General features: G+C 44.2%; 2 protein-coding genes and 1 pseudogene across 10 annotated transcripts; 1 reads left to right on the forward strand and 2 right to left on the reverse strand.

Moving 5' to 3' along the window:
• Nucleotides 1-1,879: 1,879 nt before the first annotated feature.
• Nucleotides 1,880-3,525, reverse strand: ISCA2 (iron-sulfur cluster assembly 2). Of its 3 annotated transcripts, none has more exons than XM_032135095.2 (4): nucleotides 3,404-3,525; nucleotides 3,097-3,199; nucleotides 2,859-2,974; nucleotides 1,880-2,425 (listed from the first exon to the last, which is right to left on the reverse strand). In XM_032135095.2, exons 1-4 carry the CDS (start codon nucleotides 3,472-3,474, stop codon nucleotides 2,251-2,253), a joined length of 465 nt encoding a protein of 154 aa, XP_031990986.1. In that variant the 5' UTR covers nucleotides 3,475-3,525; the 3' UTR covers nucleotides 1,880-2,250. The 3 variants fall into 3 exon arrangements, with proteins under 3 accessions (XP_031990986.1, XP_031990988.1, XP_031990989.1); XM_032135097.2 differs by having other exon boundaries at nucleotides 2,243-2,425; nucleotides 2,845-2,974; nucleotides 3,404-3,495; XM_032135098.2 differs by lacking the exon at nucleotides 2,859-2,974 and having other exon boundaries at nucleotides 2,334-2,425; nucleotides 3,404-3,474.
• Nucleotides 3,102-17,905, forward strand: NPC2 (NPC intracellular cholesterol transporter 2). Of its 7 annotated transcripts, none has more exons than XM_032135093.2 (5): nucleotides 3,102-3,218; nucleotides 3,908-4,052; nucleotides 10,809-10,916; nucleotides 12,963-13,135; nucleotides 17,065-17,229. In XM_032135093.2, exons 2-5 carry the CDS (start codon nucleotides 3,971-3,973, stop codon nucleotides 17,227-17,229), a joined length of 528 nt encoding a protein of 175 aa, XP_031990984.1. In that variant the 5' UTR covers nucleotides 3,102-3,218; nucleotides 3,908-3,970. The 7 variants fall into 7 exon arrangements, with proteins under 7 accessions (XP_031990984.1, XP_058285740.1, XP_031990983.1 ...); XM_058429757.1 differs by lacking the exon at nucleotides 3,102-3,218 and adding an exon at nucleotides 3,365-3,382; XM_032135092.2 differs by lacking the exon at nucleotides 3,102-3,218 and adding an exon at nucleotides 3,495-3,709.
• On the reverse strand, nucleotides 14,014-16,715 carry LOC116456194 (ras-related protein Rap-1A-like; annotated as a pseudogene).
• Nucleotides 17,906-18,272: the final 367 nt, after the last annotated feature.

The following is an 18,272-nucleotide window of genomic DNA, read 5'->3' on the forward strand; positions in this document are numbered from 1 at the left end:
GGTTTCACCATGTTGCCCAGGCTGGTCTCAAACTCCTGACCTCAGGTGATCTGCCTGCCTTGGCCTCCCAAAGTGCTGGGATTACAGGCGTGAGCCACCGTGCCCGGCCCCAAATCTGCCTTTTTCTAAACATAAAATTCCAATTCTCCCATTAACAGTAGATACTCACATACAAGCTTCTGCATTCTAAGGGACTCTGTTTCTGTCTAGTGCACCACTGTAATTTGATTGATTTAGCAACAAAAGCTGTTCTGCTTGTGCTCAAGAGTTTTAAAACCACCAAATCAAATAACCCACAAAAATATTCTTAAAGAATAGATTCTAATGTTTAAAATGTAGCAAAATCTTTTTGCGGAGGATGAAAGGACAGGTAGTCTGAACTGAAACCCTATCAGGCGCAGGTACCAGTGGCACTGTCTTGGTCATGTGTGCACACAGATGCTCCCATTGTATGCTGCTGCCTCCTTCCATCAGCTCTAAGAAATGTGCTCAGGTTTCTGAGTGTCCCCTTCTCTCCTCTAACCGCATGATAGGTTTGTTTTCTCTAAGTCCTAGGTTTTGCCATGTTGGAAATGTATCTAAGTTTCTGTCTCAGATATTTTCTAAACTCTAGTTCTATTTTTTTTTTTTTTTTTTTTTGAGACGGAGTCTTGCTCTGTCACCCAGGCTGGAGTGTAGTGGCGCGATCTCGGCTCACTGCAAGCTCCGCCTCCTGGGTTCACGCCATTCTCCTGCCTCAGCCTCTCCAAGTAGCTGGGACTACAGGCGCCCGCCACCACGCCCGGCTAATTTTTTTGTATTTTTAGTAGAGACAGGGTTTCACCGCGGTCTCGACCTCCTGCCCTCGTGATCCGCCCGCCTCGGCCTCCCAAAGTGCTGGGATTACAAGCGTGAGCCACCGCGCCCGGCCCCCATTTTTTTAAATAGTAAATTCTTACTAAATGACCTTAATTCCAATCCAGTGCAGAAATGCAAGTCTTTGCTGTAACAAACTTCTAGGCTCCCAAGCAAAAGACGGATTTAGCCAGTAACTCTTCCAGAATCAACCTGTAGTTTCTCCAACATCAGTATTAATAAATCATTCGGTGTGGTGATGGTGGTAGATTTTCTTTCACTGTCTGTTCACACAGCTCCACAGCACTGTAACAGGATTATTTCAAGCTCCGGAGCCTATTTAAGTACCACACCTACACAAGTACTTTAATTCACTAGAATTTGTGATTTTAAAAGCTTTCTGTTTGGTGACCCTAAAGTAGAGTTGCCAAGGTCAGCAAATAAAAATATAGGATGCCTAGTTAAATTTGAATTTCAAATAATAATTTTTAGTATATGCAATATTTGAGACATACGCATACTAAAAAATTATTTACCTGAAATTCAAATTTAACTGGGCATCCTACATTTCATCTGGTAACCCAATCTAAAAAAAGGTTCCTAAGAATCTATTACCTGTAACAATAAAGGGATCACTTCCTGCTGTGCATGAGACCAGAGCCATTTTACAACAGAAGGCAGGTGAAGCAACATATCCTAAAAAGATTCAGTCATTAAATTGTCACAGAATCTTAAAATGTCTGTATGAGTAGGGAGGCTATTTTTGAAATAATTCAGTATCAGTGAGGGTTTGGTCCAAGTTTTCTGGGTAACGGGCTCTTGGTTTTATGACTCCTAGCAGATCCACGAGTATGAAAGTAAAATGTATCTGTCCTATCAAATAGGAAGTGGCAAATGGGCTGCATAGACAATAAAGATATGTCAAGTGGCACATTCTGGCAGGGTGAAATGAAAAAGAGAACATTTCATTTACTTTTCTCATCCTCTAATAACTGGTGTCCAAGCTACCCAATCTGTGACCCTGATCCACAACACAATAAGAACCTTCTTTAAAATGAAGCTTTTATACATAACTATCCACATATGTACAGGCAGCTCTTAAGGCAAGAGAAGTTAATTCCAATTTTAGAGCCATGCAGGCTCTACAGATTATACGGAGTTTCAACCAGTGATTAAATCTGAGGTAACAGCATCTGGAGGCTCAGCCTTAGCACTGAGTGGAGTTGGAGGGAAAAATTAAGCCAAGAGTAAAATCTTCACGTTCTGAAAATAATAGTGGCAAAACACAACACTCCTGGACTGCGGGAAATAAAATTGAGAGGGACATGATTAGAAGGAAACCTCTAGAATTCTACTAATTCCAGGTTCTTCAAATTGGTACAACTGGTGACAATCTCACAGTCACCAGTCATTGCATCAAAGTTTGATAGAGAAGGATGACCCACAGGAGCAGCCTTGCTGTGCTTGAGGATTGTTCAACACTTGAAATGAGCTTCGGATCAGTTCTTGGCTGAAGTCCACCTGGGCCCCTTTCACGAAGGCCAAGCTATCAGAGTCAACCACCACTCTTGCCCCACCCTGTTCAAATACCCTGAAAAGACAGGAGGAAGGCATTAATGAGTATCGCAAACACAAAAAAGACACCCCGAGACCAGAGGTGCACATCCTCTGTTTTCTAAAGTACAGAGGGAGCTTCCCGATGACCTTTAACAGGTGCTGATTTTCTTTGAGGCAAAATGATTCAATGGAATAAATACTGGGAAACGTTTAGGGACTTAAGCCTGGAATCTAGTCCGGCCTGACTTTCTACCGACTACCCAATGGACCTGAGCAGGTCAATTTTTCTCCTATAACTTAGTTATTTGGATTCAGGACAACAAACCTTTACTGCATCCTCGCTGTGAGACGGGCGGTGTTAACCATCCCAGGTAAACCCTTTAAATTTGGAATAAAAGTGCACCTTAAACTGGAGACACTTTTATCCCTCCCGTACCTCCTTTGGGGACCCACCCCTTCCTCCTTGCCTGTCGTCGGGGTTGATAACTGTATCCAGTGAAAATTTATATTGGAATCCGGAGCATCCACCTCCCTCCACCTGCAGCCTGAGGAATTCTGACCCTTCGGTGATTTCCAGAAGCCTCTGAAATGCAGGAAGGGGGATCAAGAATAGCGGGCAACGGGAGTTAAAGGGCTGAGTGAAGAGCAGTTCCCGCTGCTCCCGCCAATCGCCTGGGTACCGCAGTGCCGCGTCCGGCCTCCTACCTGGACGCAACTGTCTGTGAGGCGGATCTGCCCTTCGGCGGCCTCGAGGCTGGAGGACGACGCTTCCCGACGCGCCTGGAGTCCCAGGGAGGCCGCGAGGAGCCTGCGCGCAAGGGAGGAGGGTGAGCCCGGGAGCAGAAGGAGCACCTTGCCACCCTCGACCCGGAGCGCCTCACGCTAAACCTGGCGACCCCCACCTGGACGGCCTCCCACCAAACCCTCGCCTCCCCCACAGGCCTTAGTTTCCCATTTGTCCTAGAGGCGCAGAACCAAACACCCTTTCCAGGTGCCTTTCTAGTCTTGGTACCTGCCCCTCGGCCAGGGAGTGACTGCTCTTTGCGTCGCGGCCGTTAGGGACAACCCCCGGGCGGCAGCCATCTTCCTCCACAAGCTCCGCCCCTCGCGTCTCCTCGTTTCTCACCCGGGGCCTCGGGAGGCGGAGAGAATGAACAGGAGGCCGGGACTTCATGGAGGCCCCGCCCCCAACATGCCTATTGGGTAGTGCGGGAGGAGAAGGTGTCTGATTGGCTAGAAATGCTCCGGACGGCAGCGGCGGGGACGCACCCAGGAAGCCGGGGAGGTGCTCTAAAGGGAAGGAACGAGGCGGGGAGGAGTGAGTCGGGGCGGGGCGGAGGTGGGTCCGGGCGGGTCAGGCCTCTGAGGGGATGGCATGGGCGGAGACTGCAGGCTTTTGGGCCCGAGAGGGCGGAACTGGCTTCCCGGAGCCGGGGCCGGGGCGCGGGCGGGCCTCGGCAGTGGTTACTCGTGACATGTCGCCTGACTGGGCTGCTCCCCGGGCCCGCCCCCACAGGTTTGTCTTGTGACCGCGGGCTGCCGCTGCTTCTTTCCCGAGCTTGGAACTTCGTTAGCCGCGATGCGTTTCCTGGCCGCTACATTCCTGCTCCTGGCGTTCAGCACCGCTGCCCAGGCCGAACCGGTGCAGTTCAAGGACTGCGGTGAGCCCCAGGCCCGCCCAAGGTTCCCGTGCCCTCTGTGGAAGGCGCCGCCGGACCCCCGCGCTGAGACCCCCGGGGCTGGGCTGGGCGGATCCCTCGGGCGGCCAGGCTGAGCCTTGGACCCTACCTAACTGGAATGGGCTGGGTCGGGCGAGAAGGCGCCGGCCTCCATGAAACCCGACCGCACACAACTTTGTTTCTTTCCTTAGAACGCGTGTTTTGGGGTTCCTGGGAACTCCAGGAGGTGGGCCTTTTGCTGAAGTTTCCTAAAGTTTGTAGGGCGGACAACAGAAGGGCTGTATCCAGCGCTGGTGGAGGGGTGGAGCACAGAACTTGTCTTTATTTATGCTTTGTATCTTGGAATCCCGCCTACCCCTTCCTTCTCCCTTTGCTTTTCTTTTAATTTCGTTTTTGCTGACAAGTCAAAAGTCAATTCCCCTTTTTCATCATTTATTGTTACAAATAGGACTTCCTTTGGGCTTTGGAATCTTGTGATTCTTAATCAGTTTTTCCTTGTATAAATCTCATTGTGTCTCCTCTAATCACAGCTTGTGACACATAACTCCCTCTCGCCGCTGTAATTGGAATCTTTGTTGGAAAATACAACAGGTGGTAGAAATTCTGAGTGCCTTCATTGAGTCGAGTCTATAGAATTGTCGGAACAGAACTCGAGCAATTTTGTTCAGAGGTGGAGGTAGAGAGATACAACTGTCAATGAAAGAGGCATGAAACTGATTTTGTAAGATCTATGAGTGGAAAGGAAGCACGGAGATCGTATAATCAATCACTGAATTCCAGGGATGTTGGGTAGCCTACCTAAAGTCAAGCAGCAGAATGGGGAACCAGAGTAGTGTAACCGCCCAAGGGGTTCACCTTGCCCACTGCCTAGAGAGAACGGATTTATCAAGATGGGATTTGCAATGGCGAAAAGAGTAATTCACGCAGAGCCGGCTATGCTGGAGGCCGGAGTTTTACTGTTACTCGAATCAGTCTCCCCAAGCATTCGGGGATCAGAGTTTTTAAGGATAATTTGGCAGATATGGGCTCGGAAAGTGGGGAGTGCTGATTGGTCAGGTTGAAGATAAAATCATAGGGGGTCGAAGTGAGTTCTTCTTGTTGACCTCTGGGTGGTGTCATTTGCTGCATCGGAATGCAGGATCTGCAAAATATCTCAAGCACTGACCTTAGGTTTTACAATAGTGATAATATTACCAGGAGCAATTTGGGGAGGTTCAGACTCTTACAGCCAGAGGCTGCGTGGCCCCTAAACTCGTAGCTAATTTGTTAGTCCTACAAAGGCAGACTGGTCCCCAGGCAAGAAGGGGTTTTTCAGGAAAGGGCTATTATCCATTTCGTTTCAGAGTTTAAACTATAAATTCCTCTCCAAGACTAGTTCAGCCTACACCCAGGAATGAACAAAGACAGTTTAGAGGTTAGAAGGAAGATGGGTAGGTGAGTTCTGATCTCTTTCACTGACTTAATTTCCTCAGGATTTTTGCAAAGGCGGTTTCATAAGTTTGCTGCTTTATATCCAGTGCCCAGGTAATAGTAACTGCTCAATGAAATGTATTGAAAACATAGATGGAAATCTTTTTCCCCTATGTCATAAAAATTCACGTTGAGACAAAAGCAAAGTTGGGGATTAGGGGACAGGATTGATTAAGGAATGGAGTGCTGGCCGATTAACACTTAAATGCTATTCCATTGATTCAGGAGACTGGCACTTGAAAGCTGTTATCTCTTCACATTACTGCCTTTCCTTCCATTAAACTTAGTAGCCAGCGTTTGGATGAAGACACTATTAATTTTAATAACTCATTCCGGCCAGGCACAGTGGCTCACACCTGTAATCCCAGCACTTTGGGAGGCCGAGACGGGCAGATCACGAGATCAAGAGATTGAGACCATCCTGGCCAACATGGTGAAACCCCGTCTCTACTAAAAATACAAAAATTAGCTGGGCATGGTAGCGTGCACCTGTAGTCCCAGCTACTCGGGAGGCTGAGGCAGGAGAACTGCTTGAACCCGGGAGGTGGAGGTTACAGTGAGCCAAGGTCATGCCACTGTACTCCAGCCTGGCGACAGAGAGAGACTCCATCTCAAAAAAATAAAATAAAATAAAATAACTCATTTCATCCTCACAAGCTGTCTTGCAGATGAGGAAAGTGAAGCACATAGAGTAACTTGCCCAAGATCTCACACCCAGTAAGTGGTAGGAAACAGTGGGTCTTTGTGAGCCACTTTGGGTTTCCAAAAAAAGATGGGAAATAAATCCAGAAATTATTCTACTCATTTGAAAAAGCAGGAGTACACCTATGGGAAGAAGTTTTTAAAGGGAAGAAGGGTTTCAGTTACAGATTTTTAATTTACTTTTGAATTGGGAAATATGATATAAAGACTTAAGTGCCCACATCAAAAGATTTTTGTGTTCCACTCTACACCCACCTTCCCTGGCATGGGATTTCCTCAAGTGAGAAAGTGGACCAAGCAAACTAATTTTGTAATGTTTGCTGGTTAGAACAGAGGAGTTTGTTCTGTTGATACTGTAAGTCTAAGAACCTCTTGTCATCAGAAAACTGGATGAAAGAGCTATAAGTACTACCGTTTACTTACTTCCTACTAGATTATGTGACTCAGCCTTGAAAGAAGCAGGTGGAAGCTGGACATTGAAAGCCTTAACATTAGCACTGATTTTCAGTAGATTGTTGATTGAAGTTTGGGATTTTTTTTTTCCCTATTCACCAAAAATGGGTTGGAGTGGAAGAGAGTGTTTCTCAAACTGGTTTGGATGCTTAAGAGCGTGTGCCGTTTGAGAACTTTGCAATGATGGAGAAGCAAGCTGAGGGGTAAAGGACTGCAAGGTACTATTTACCGACCTAGCTGAAGCAGTGTCGGTCAATGTGATGATAGTTAAAGAGACTGTTCCACCCAAGGGCAGGTACAGGCAGCAAAGAACATCTGCTTAGATTTCTCAGTTCATATCATACTTTTATAGTACTGAGCTAATCTGGTGACTGACTGCATAGCAGATAATGTACTCTCAACCTGCAGTTTGCCTCTGTCTTCATGCATTCTATTTTTGAGACAGAAAGAGTCCATCCTATTGGCTAGAAACATAATTTCTATCCACAAAGTATATTTGAGGTGAGAGGTCCAGTTTTTGTGTCAGAAGGGAACTTGCTAACCTACCCAGGAGCAGCTATCCTAGATTAAACTCATGGACTAAATCCAGATATGATAACAATAATAAATATATGTATCACTATGTTCCAAACACTTACCTAAGATCTGTATTTGTGTTAGCTCAGCTACACTATTATCCCCAGAGAGGTAAAGTATCTTGCCTTGAGGCTATACAGTAAGTAGCAGAGATAGTGAGATTTCAAACCGAGGCATCGGGCACCAGAGTCTGCCTCTCAGCAATGATGGCTGAATGGCAGAACTTAACTTACCCTGTTACAGACACTGTTATCAGGCGACTCACTTGCATTCTCTCCCATTCAACTGCCCAGTCTCTGGGGCAGGAGGAAATGGGATTTTTAAAGACTGTATTTAAACCTTTTTTGGTCAAGCATTTATTGTATACAAGTACTTTTGTCCTTGGTTAGACTGAGATTTAAATACACACACACACACACACACACACACACACACACACTTATTTTAAGAACGCAGGTTCCCAAAATTGAGTATACATCTGTAGATTGCAGATGTGTGCTTAAAATCAGTTTTTGAAACTACTTAGAAACAACCTGGACAAGTCAGATGAGTCCAATTTCTTTTCTTAAATTTTTTAATTTTGAAAAATGTGTATTTGTTTTGAGGATTCCCAGGGATAAATCCTATTTCTGACTCTTTCTAGTACCTTCTTACGTCTCATCCTTATGTTTTTAACATATGCAGTATTTGCAAGTGTATCATTCCCAGCAGCTATATAGACCTAGGCCAAGTTAATATTTCAGAGGAAATGAAACCCAGACTCAGGTAGCAGTATTCTTCTTTAATGCAGCTGGCACTTCTGCCATCTTGGCTGTGTGAGTCAGTGCTATTTGGAGTTAAGTTTAACTTGTGCCCTAAGCTTGTGTTGAAACTATAAAGACCTTAACCTCTGTACTCCTCTTCATCCCCTTGATTCTTGGAAAAAATCCGGATCTTAACAACCTTAGTCAAGATTTAAGGTACTTCATGTTGTTTTTGGAACCAAAATATTTCATGACTCATAAGTGGGCCTTAAAGAACAGGACTAAATCATTGAAGAAACTGCAGAAGTGCAGTGAAAATGGTGCAGTTCCCAATTCAGAAGTGGGAGGTAGTTCCTCTCTTAAGGGTCATTCCTAGTTCAGAGATGGTAGGTGGTTCTTCTGTTTAGGGTCACTCCTCTGTTCAGTGTTAAGTGGTAGTTCCTCTTAGATTCCATAGTCTGCTTACTCGGAAGTGAGTAGGCTTCTGGAATCAATCTTATTTTATTTTTATTTTATTTTATTTTTTGAGACGGAGTCTTGCTGTGTCGCCCAGGCTGGAGTGCAGTGGCGCAATCTTGGCTCACTGCAACCTCTGCCTCCGGTCCAAGCAATTCTCCTGTCTCAGCCTCCTGAGTAGTTGGGATTACAGGCGCGCACCACCACACCTGGCTAATTTTTGTATTTTTATTAGAGACGAGGTTTCACCATGTTGTTCAGGCTGGTCTCAAACTCTTAACCTCATGATCCGCCTGCCTCGGCCTCCCGAGGTGCTGGGATTACAGGCATGAGCCACCATGCCCACCCTTGAATCAGCCTAATTTTAAAAGCTAAGACTGAGATTCTGACACTTTTCATTGTTTTACCTATACCTTTAATAGTGCTGCTTATTTCTCTAGGAAGTCAAGTTGGGGTGAAAGAATGAAGGGATTCCAGGAAGATAAAATACTGGGCAAAGGATTTACCAGCAGTTTGGGAGAAAGGGTACAAAATCTGGATAGAAGATACTTCATCACTGAAAATCACAGAGGATATAGGGGTTGAACCTCTACAATAGAAAGAGAATCATGGTGAGGGGCAAAGAGGTGATGCTGAATTAAGAAACCTGAAAAGTTGAGTTTGAGACAGACCTTCATCCAGAGTCCTCAAGTAGTTCTCAGATGTGAATTTCCTTGGGGTGTCCTTCCATTCGTCACCATGGCTACATATTTAAAGCTTCTTTCAGAGTCCGGTGACAAGGGCTTCCAAGTCAGGCCCACCCATTGAGTCTTGGATCTGCTCCTTCCAGGCAACGTGACCTTGGACAAATCTCAGTAATCTTTGCTCTTCTGGTTTCTAACCCCTAAAACAAGGATGATAAATCCCATTGTTGTGAGATGTTTTCTTCAGATGCCTCTGCTTTCCTTCATCCTTGCTACTCAAGGTACAATTTCCATAGGGTCTAAAAATGAGTGATTCAGGAACTAAAAACTCCTGAAGCCAGATTCAAGAGGTGCAGTCTGTTCTGGGATCTGGCAGAGTTTCCAAGCCATAATAGCAGACTCCCTCAATCAGTGTTTGCTCATGTAGAACTTGAGGTAGAAAGATGGTGTAATTCATTTCTGATCTTCCTCTGGGGACTTTCAGGCTCTACATTTGCTTTCTAGCTGTTTCTGCATAAAGTACGGTTTTTGGCCATGTGCGGTGGCTCATGCCTGCAATTCCAGGACTTTGGGAGGCCAAGGTGGGCAAATTGCTTGAGCCCAGGAGTTTGAGACCAGCCTGGGCAACATGGTGAAACCCTGTCTCTACAAAACACAAGAATTAGCTGGGTGTGGTGGTGCATGCCTATTGTTCTAGCTACTCAGGAGGATGAGGTAGGAGGATCACTGGAGCCTGGGAAGGTTGAGGCTGCAGTGAGCTGAGATTGTGCCATTGCATCCAGCCTGGATGACAGAGTGAGACCCTGTCTCAAAAAAAAAAAAAAAAAAAAAAAGCGAAAAAACAAAAAACAAAACAGGGAGGGCACGATGGCTCACGCCTGTAATCCCAGAACTTTGGGAGGCCAAGGTGGGCAGATCACAGATCAAGACCCTCCTGGCCAACATGGTGAAACCCCGTCTCTACTAAAATACAAAAACAGCCGGGCATGGTGGCGCATGCCTGTAGTCCCAGCTACTCGGGAGGCTGAGGCAGGGAATGGCTTGAACCCGAGGGGTGGAGGCTGCAGAGAGCTGAGATTGCGCCACTGCACTCCAACCTAGTGACAGAGCAAGACTCCATCTCAAAAAAAAAAAAAAATGTAGTTTTTCCTGTAGTGAACAACTTTCATCAAATTTACATGCTAATCTATATACTAGAAAAAGAAAGGGAAAATAGGAATATTTTCATCCAAAGGAAGGTTGAAGCAAACATCTTCAAGGTTTAAGTTGAAACTGTGACCCTTACCATTAAGAATGCAAGACAAGACTCTAGGAACATTTGGAATTTCTCTGATTGAAGTTTAATTCCTTTAATATCATTTATGGATATGGTCTTGATATTATTTAGTTTGACAAATATTAACTTTCTCTTGGTCAAAAAACCAACTAGCTTCTTTATCATCTGAATTAGAGGCTATGATTTTAGCAGCAAGATGAATCAAGATTCTGACTTCTAATTGGGCATTATTCTTAAAGATTCCATCCTGGGAAACAGTCAGAGGAGAATGAGTTGACCCTAAATGGGAGAGCAGAGCACCTTCCCATTAGGTGGTGGGCAGCCTAGCTGGCTTATTTCTCCTCCTATTCTCCTATTCCAATTCATTTTTCTTTTGCAGGTTCTGTGGATGGAGTTATAAAGGAAGTGAATGTGAGCCCATGCCCCACCCAGCCCTGCCAACTGAGCAAAGGACAGTCTTACAGCGTCAATGTCACCTTCACCAGCAGTGCGTAAAAGTGGCTCTTACCTCAAATTCATGTTAAAGCATAACCTAAATATCAAGTGTTGGAATAAGCATGGGAATGGAGGGGAGGGGAATTGGCAGTCATGAATTTTATGATTTCTTTTGCACCTCGTGCAAAGCTAAGGTTCACTGTGTCCTTGGACACCCTTCTCATGCAGAGTCCGTGGCTCCCAGACTCCCTTTAAGCAAACAGGGAGATGTCCATGTGTTCACAGGTTAGAGAAGATGGCTTGGCTTTTCTCTGTCCTGTCTTGACCCATATTGCATAGCAGGCTTTGATGGGAATGTCAGCTCTGTTTAGCTACAGACTGCAGAGTATTAGTTTGGACCCCAATTCTTTAAGCTTTGGAACTCCTCCAAAATGTTGTTTTAAGCAGTAATGCCTTTCAGCTATTAAGTCTACATCCCACCTGAAAATAAAGGTGCAACTAATACTTAACAGCCTCCTTAAGATTTAGGGAACCCACTGGGGACCCAAGAAACAGCCAAGAAATCTGAGCTTTCTTCTCCAATATTCAAGAAATATCACTGGAACTTTTTGCTTTCTTGTACCACATCACTTTGAGATTTTTTTTTTTTGAGACGGAGTCTCGCTCTGTCGCCCAGGCTGGAGTGCAGTGGCGCGATCTCGGCTCACTGCAAGCTCCGCCTCCCGGGTTCACGCCATTCTCCTGCCTCAGCCTCTCCGAGTAGCTGGGACTACAGGCGCCCGCCACCACGCCTGGCTAATTTTTTATATTTTTAGTAGAGACGGGGTTTCACCGTGGTCTCGATCTCCTGACCTCGTGATCCGCCCGCCTCGGCCTCCCAAAGTGCTGGGATTACAAGCGTGAGCCACCGCGCCCGGCCATCACTTTGAGATTTTTAAGAATCTAGACAAATATAAAATCTTTTATTACTAAGCAGGGCATGTTCCTTGAATCCTTTCCTCATTTTCTGTCCTGTGAAACTAGACTAGACAGTCTAATAAGAAACCTCAATGTTCCTGTCATCTTTTGTTCATAAGCCTAAAGACAGCTCTAAGTACTAGCTCCCTGTTTCCTCTCTGGACTATACCCTGGCCTCTCTATTGTTCCAAACCAAAAAAAAAAGCCTTCTGAACAAGTCATCCCCAACCCAGACAGAAAGAAAGAAACAGAACCAATTTTCTGGGTCTCCAAAATACCCTAATAACTCATAAGTCTGATTGCCCTCATTTTATAATACCTTTATTCCTCCTGGGCATCTTGTGATATGGAGGGTAAAGTTTATAAAAAAAAAAAAATGCACGTCTTTCTAATCTTACCCAATTTCTTTCTCTCTCTTTTTTTTTTTTTTTTTTGAGACAGAGTCTCACTGTGTCACCCAGGCTGGAGTGCAGTGGCGCAATCTCAGCGCATTGCAACCTCCGCCTCCTGGGCTCAAGCGCTTCTCCCGCCTCAGCCTCTTGAGTAGCTGAGATGACAGGCATGCGCCACCACACCTGGCTAATTTTTGTATTTTTAGTAGAGACAGGGTTTCTCCATGTTGGCCAGGCTGGTCTCAAACTCCTGACCTCAGATGATCCACCCGCCTCAGCCTCCCAAAGTGCTGGGATTACAGGTGTGGGCCACCGTGATCCAGCCTAATCTTACCCCACTAAAGGGTTACCTCTTTCACTGTTGTTATAGACCATGACATTTAAGACACACAATATACGTGGACAGAAGCTGATATAAATAGCAAACAGAAAGTTTACTGCCAAAAATCAGTTGCCTTGTTAGATAAGGTTGTTTATCCAGGTGTCTCTGATTCTTCTAAGAAACTATGAAGGGCCATGAAGAACAAGGTTAAGAGCAAAGAAAGCTTCTGCTGATTGCTTTTTTTTTTTTTTTTTTTTTTGCATAATTATGTTTGGAGTGAATGCTTGCACTGTGCTAGTACTGAGCACCACTACCAAGAGAAATAGACCCTAGGAATGCTGTTGCTTGGGATTATTTCTGAATTTTTGATTTAGAGTTTGAAAATAGGTTATTTTCTTTGCCATCTGATTCTCTTTTTTTCTCTTAGATATTCAGTCTAAAAGCAGCAAGGCCGTGGTGCATGGCATCCTGATGGGCGTCCCAGTTCCCTTTCCCATTCCTGAGCCTGATGGTTGTAAGAGTGGAATTAACTGCCCCATCCAAAAAGACAAGACCTATAGCTACCTGAATAAACTACCAGTGAAAAGCGAATATCCCTCTGTAAGTGATACCATTATTGAGGACACGGGAGGCCTTGGGACTGGATTAGAGTTCTGAGGGCAGTGGGCAAGAAGCAGAGACGGGGGTAAAGGGCCCCTTATCTCTATGATGAAGAAGCAGAAGCCCGAGGGAAAGGAGATGGGTGCGGTGTTAGGCATCAGGAGGTAGGGCAGGTCTTTTTCTCTGTGTCTCTTCATTCTTTCACTATGACCTGATGGTTAGCCTGGGCCTAATGATGCCGTTTGTTTTTTAATGTACTAAAATTTAATCATACATAAGAGCTGTAATTTAATCTGACAGTAAAACACAAGAAGCAATATTAGAGTTGGTTTAGTATATTGTATATTTTAGCTTTGAAAGCCAGGAAATCAGTTATCCCAGTTTTTTTCCTATAAAAGACCCATTTTTCCAAAGCATTATGCATAATTTTAATTAGAATATAATGACAGAGGATATTCCATAATTTTTAAAACATAAAATGAAGTCATTGACTCAAAAAAGTTATCCACTGCAATATCAATATCATTACAGATATAAAGTATGATGGTTCAACTTTTTAGTGCTTGATAGGAATCATGATAAAAAGGTCAATATGAAATCATTTGATTATAGTAGCAATATCTAACATTTGAAATGCATCCATGCTCTTTTGTGTAATCATATTAGAGTCAAGTATATTTTCACATCTGTTAAGTCTTATTTTCCAAGAGATATACACAGCAATTTTTTTTCTCCAGGGAACTTGTACAAACCAATATAAGATCTCAATTCTTCACATAATGTATAAAACAGGAGAAGCCTCTTCAAATTTATTGTTTGAAGTCTGGAATGCTGGCACTTTCCCATTAGGCAATAGTTCTTCATTCCTGTAACCTAGCTCAGAGCTGCTGCTGACTATGGGCCTAGAGCAGCAGGCATGATTTCTTTTTAGGCTGTTTCTTTTCCACTGGTGTTTTTCTATTTATCTGTCTGACCAGGTCATAAAGTATTTCATTAACATTGACCTTTGACTTTGCAGATTATTCTAAAATGGCACAGTTCCATCACTGTCATGCTAAATTCTGGCCCTGTTCTTTGCCAACTACTCACTCATCTTCCAGGTCACATTTATTGCCAGCCAAAATCATTGGAACATCTTCTGTGTCCTTAACCAGTAAAATCTGTTCCCTCAGGTCCTGTAAGTCAAACGTGGACTGAATATACTAGTGCAAAACCTTGGCCATTCTTCATATACAAATCCCTCATTGCTGTACATTGCCCTGTCCCTGCAGTATCTAGGAGTATAAGCATACACTGTTGGCAGTTCGACTTCAACTTGCTTTCTGTAGTAATCTTCTATCGTTGGGTCATATTTTTCAACAAAAATTCCCTGAACAAACTGAACCTTCAGAGCAGACTTCCCAACACCTCCTGAACCAAGGACCACTAGCTCACCCGTGATGTGGTCTGTTTAAATACTGACCATTCCCCCGGTCCAGCACCTCCTCCACCTCCTCCTCCCTCCTCCCTCCTCCTGGCTGTGGCTCCTGCTTTGGCTCTGCACGGCAATGGCTGATGCCATTTTTATATACAATATTTCACTTGGTTCTCATGACCATCCTATGTAGAGGTGATCTTATCTCTATTTTACAGCTGAAGAAATTTGAGCCTCCGAAGTTATGCAACATGAACAGAGTCCACTCCACTAAGAAGTAGTAGAGCCCATGGCCGGGCGCGGTGGCTCACGCTTGTAATCCCAGCACTTTGGGAGGCCGAGGCGGGCGGATCACGAGGTCAGGAGATCGAGACCACAGTGAAACCCCGTCTCTACTAAAAATACAAAAAAATTAGCCGGGCGTGGTGGCGGGCGCCTGTAGTCCCAGCTACTCGGAGAGGCTGAGGCAGGAGAATGGCGTGAACCCAGGAGGCAGAGCTTGCAGTGAGCCGAGATTACGCCACTGCACTCCAGCCTGGGTGACAGAGCGAGACTCCGTCTCAAAAAAAAAAAAAAAAAAAAAAGAAGTAGTAGAGCCCAGGTTTCGAGCTGGGTCTTATAACTCCAAAGCCTGTGCAATGTTAAAAGATTTTAGCCAGGTACCAAATAGTTAAAGATCCAAGTTGTCTTAACATTGTCATCAGAAAATCCTGGTTTCTCCATTAATCTCTTAACAAAACAAGAGAGCAGTGGTTTGTTAGCTCCATGGCAGAGAGGTAGCTTTTTCCAGCCTCCTTTCTCCCCTCCAATCCCCACCTTCACCTCCGACCCATCCCTGCTGCACCTACCTCTTTTTCTACCAAGCACTCGTAAGGTAGATCCTGCTGCAGTGGACCTGTATTAAAGATATGTATCTTGATAAGAATGGAGGAAATAGAGGGATGGCCTTTTTCCATGAAGAAAAAGAGCCGCATTTCTTGAAATCAAGTAGAACTCGGGAGCAATATCTGGCCATTTATTTTCTAGGAAAGGTAAGTAATTAAAGAACATTCTAAAGAGACTCAAATATAGGGTGTCTGTGCTTAAGGGCTGTTGGAGACCTTAGAGGTCAGGGACAGATTAGTAGATGAATATCCATATAACCATGGGCATGTCTGAACCTCAGTTACATATGCAGTGACTAGTCAGAGCCTGATACGTAGTAGGTACTTTATGTATGGTAGTTGTTGTCTGTTAAATGAGTTACATTTAATTTGAAAAATAGCTCAAACTGTTTTAAGCACTAAATGAAGCAGTAGTTAATGTATACTAGTCTGGAAAAACTCACAAAGCAAGTTTCAAGAACCTGAATATCATTGCCACTCACATGTTCCATTGTGAAGAAACATTAGAGTACAAAAGAGAGGTAGTAACTAGTGACAAGTGAGCTAATGTCCACATAAGAAAGGACCTGCAGAGTGTCAGTGATTATCAAGAATTGGAAGGGACCACTCACATGATATGAGTGTAACAAGTCAAGGCAGGGATTTCTGATGAAGTACATTGTTAGAAAGCAGTTTAAGGGCGTTAACTGAAACTATATTGCTACAAAAGGTTGTCATCCTTGGAATTATTCATACAGCTCCAGACTTACCTGGGCCATCCTTTGTGCTTTGACATTTCCATTTCTAGCCAACAAGAACGTTTCCTTATACCTAAGAATCTAAATTTTTTTTTAATCTCTGCTTGTCATGGTTACATTGGGAAAAAGCTGGATCAGATTGCCAAATACGTGAAAAATTGCTTACATGTGAAATTATTCCTGTAAGCCTTCATGTGTTAGTCCATTTGCCTTGTTGTAAAGGAATACCTAAGACTGGGTAACTTGAAAAGAGGTTTGATCAGCTCACGGTTCGGCAAGCTGTACATGAAGCATAGTGCCACCACCTGCTTCTGGTGAGGCTTCAGGAAGCTTACTGTTAGGACAGAAGGCAAAGGGGAGCCAGCGTGTCACATGGCCAGCACTAAAGCAAGAAAGAGAAGGGGGAGGTCCCAGACTCTTTTAAACAGCCAGATCTCACGTGAAGTCAGTGAGAACTCACTCATCAGCAAGGGGATGGTACTAAGCCATTCATGAGGGATCTTCCTCCATGATCCAGTACTTCCCACCAGGCCCACCTCCAACATTGGAGGTCACATTTCAACATGAAATTTCAAAGGGACAAATAACCAAACCATATCACTTCATTTATGTGCCATTGATCTAAGAGAGAAGAGAATGCTTTAGAAATTACATTTGATAAATTAACCAAGTTAGTATGTGGTGCTGCTAGCATCAAATCACAAGTATAACTTAGGTCACTCTCTTAAGGCTGTGAGCTGTGCCCACATGCTAAGCAGCCCTCATGATTTAAGAAAAAAAGTATGAGGAGTTAGGAGGTTTGCTACTGTACATCTAGGATTCATAGTTAAGCCAATTATGGATAGAAGTCAGGTCCTATTTTCATTTTTATCAATTATTTTTCTCTTTCTCCAGATAAAACTGGTGGTGGAGTGGCAACTTCAGGATGACAAAAACCAAAGTCTCTTCTGCTGGGAAATCCCAGTACAGATCGTAAGTCTATCTGGGGGTGAGAGGGCATGGGTGGAGGGAAGAAAGGAGTGGAGGAGAAATCAGACTGAAACTAAATCAGTGCCATAAGATAAAAGAAATTTCAAGACTGCTGTTTTATGCCTCTCAGCCTCTAAAAGCATCTAAGACCCTATTTCCTGAGAGCTCAGAACCGTTGCCTTTGTAATAGGCTTTGTAAAAAAAAGGTTGAAGGAAAGAAGAGAGAGTGAGACTATAGAGATTGATTTAACTGTCTTCATTGGTTTTTTTCTGTTGGAGTAAGGAAGGTCCAGCCAGACAGGACCTGAAGGAGGTTGCTTAGGAATGTCTGATAACTTGCCCTAGGGTTATTGCCCTCACAGTGGAGGAAAGGTTCCAAACCACTTCCACTGAGCTAGGACATTACATCCACAGGTTTCTCATCTCTAAGTGCCTCATTGAGTTCGGTACATCTGGCCAGTGAGTCTGCTGAGACTCTTGACAGCACCTCCAGCTCTGCTGCTTCAACAACAGTGACTTGCTCTCCAGTGGTATCCAGTGATTCGTTGAAGAGGAGGTGCTCTGTGGCAGAAACTCAGCTCTGGGTGGCTGGTTCTCAATGGTTGTCTCATGTCTCTTTTTCTGTCTTAGGTGGTTTTCATTAAATGCAGCACTTGGTTAGCAGATATTTAATTATTTTTTTTTAACAGCATTAACTTGTGGCCTCTTTCTACACCTGGAAATGTACCCTTGAATAAACAAAAACTCGTTTGTCTTGTCTTCTGCATGTGGGCTGTGGTCTTCCCCTGCTCTTTTCAGGGTACATTCTGCTAGAACCATGGAAAGCAGGCCCCCAGTTCCATGGTCCCAGAGTGCACTGAAGACATGACTTTTTCAGAAACTCTTTTTCCTCCTTTTTGCCCAGTAAGACCATATCTATTTTATATAAAATGGCCTTGTTTTGCTTTATTTGACACAATCTTATACCACCAAGCATGCTTGAAAGAAGCAGTGAAAGTAAAAATCGCCTAGTTGAATAATAATGCCTGAAAGGTTGAAGGAACTGAATTTAGTGGGGAGGGCAGGTAGGGGTTAGGGATTACAGGTTAGGGTGAGGCATGGTGATCTTTTGGGAACCCTCTGCTGTGAAGAAA

This window comes from Hylobates moloch, unplaced genomic scaffold (genome assembly GCF_009828535.3).
Source record: "Hylobates moloch isolate HMO894 unplaced genomic scaffold, HMol_V3 SCAFFOLD_16, whole genome shotgun sequence".
NCBI lineage: Eukaryota > Metazoa > Chordata > Mammalia > Primates > Hylobatidae > Hylobates > Hylobates moloch.

Excerpts from the sequence above, each read along its gene's own strand:
- ISCA2 (XM_032135095.2), bottom strand. The coding sequence starts at position 3,474 with ATGGCTGCCGCCCGGGGGTTGTCCCTAACGGCCGCGACGCAAAGAGCA. Across the intron at positions 3,200-3,403 it reads ACTCCCTGGCCGAGGGGCAG|GCTCCTCGCGGCCTCCCTGG; the intron begins GTACCAAGACTA and ends CCTTGCGCGCAG. Across the intron at positions 2,426-2,858 it reads GTTATCAACCCCGACGACAG|GGTATTTGAACAGGGTGGGG; the intron begins GCAAGGAGGAAG and ends CTGTCTTTTCAG.
- NPC2 (XM_032135093.2), top strand. The coding sequence starts at position 3,971 with ATGCGTTTCCTGGCCGCTACATTCCTGCTCCTGGCGTTCAGCACCGCT. Across the intron at positions 4,053-10,808 it reads GGTGCAGTTCAAGGACTGCG|GTTCTGTGGATGGAGTTATA; the intron begins GTGAGCCCCAGG and ends TTTCTTTTGCAG. Across the intron at positions 10,917-12,962 it reads CAATGTCACCTTCACCAGCA|ATATTCAGTCTAAAAGCAGC; the intron begins GTGCGTAAAAGT and ends TTTTTCTCTTAG.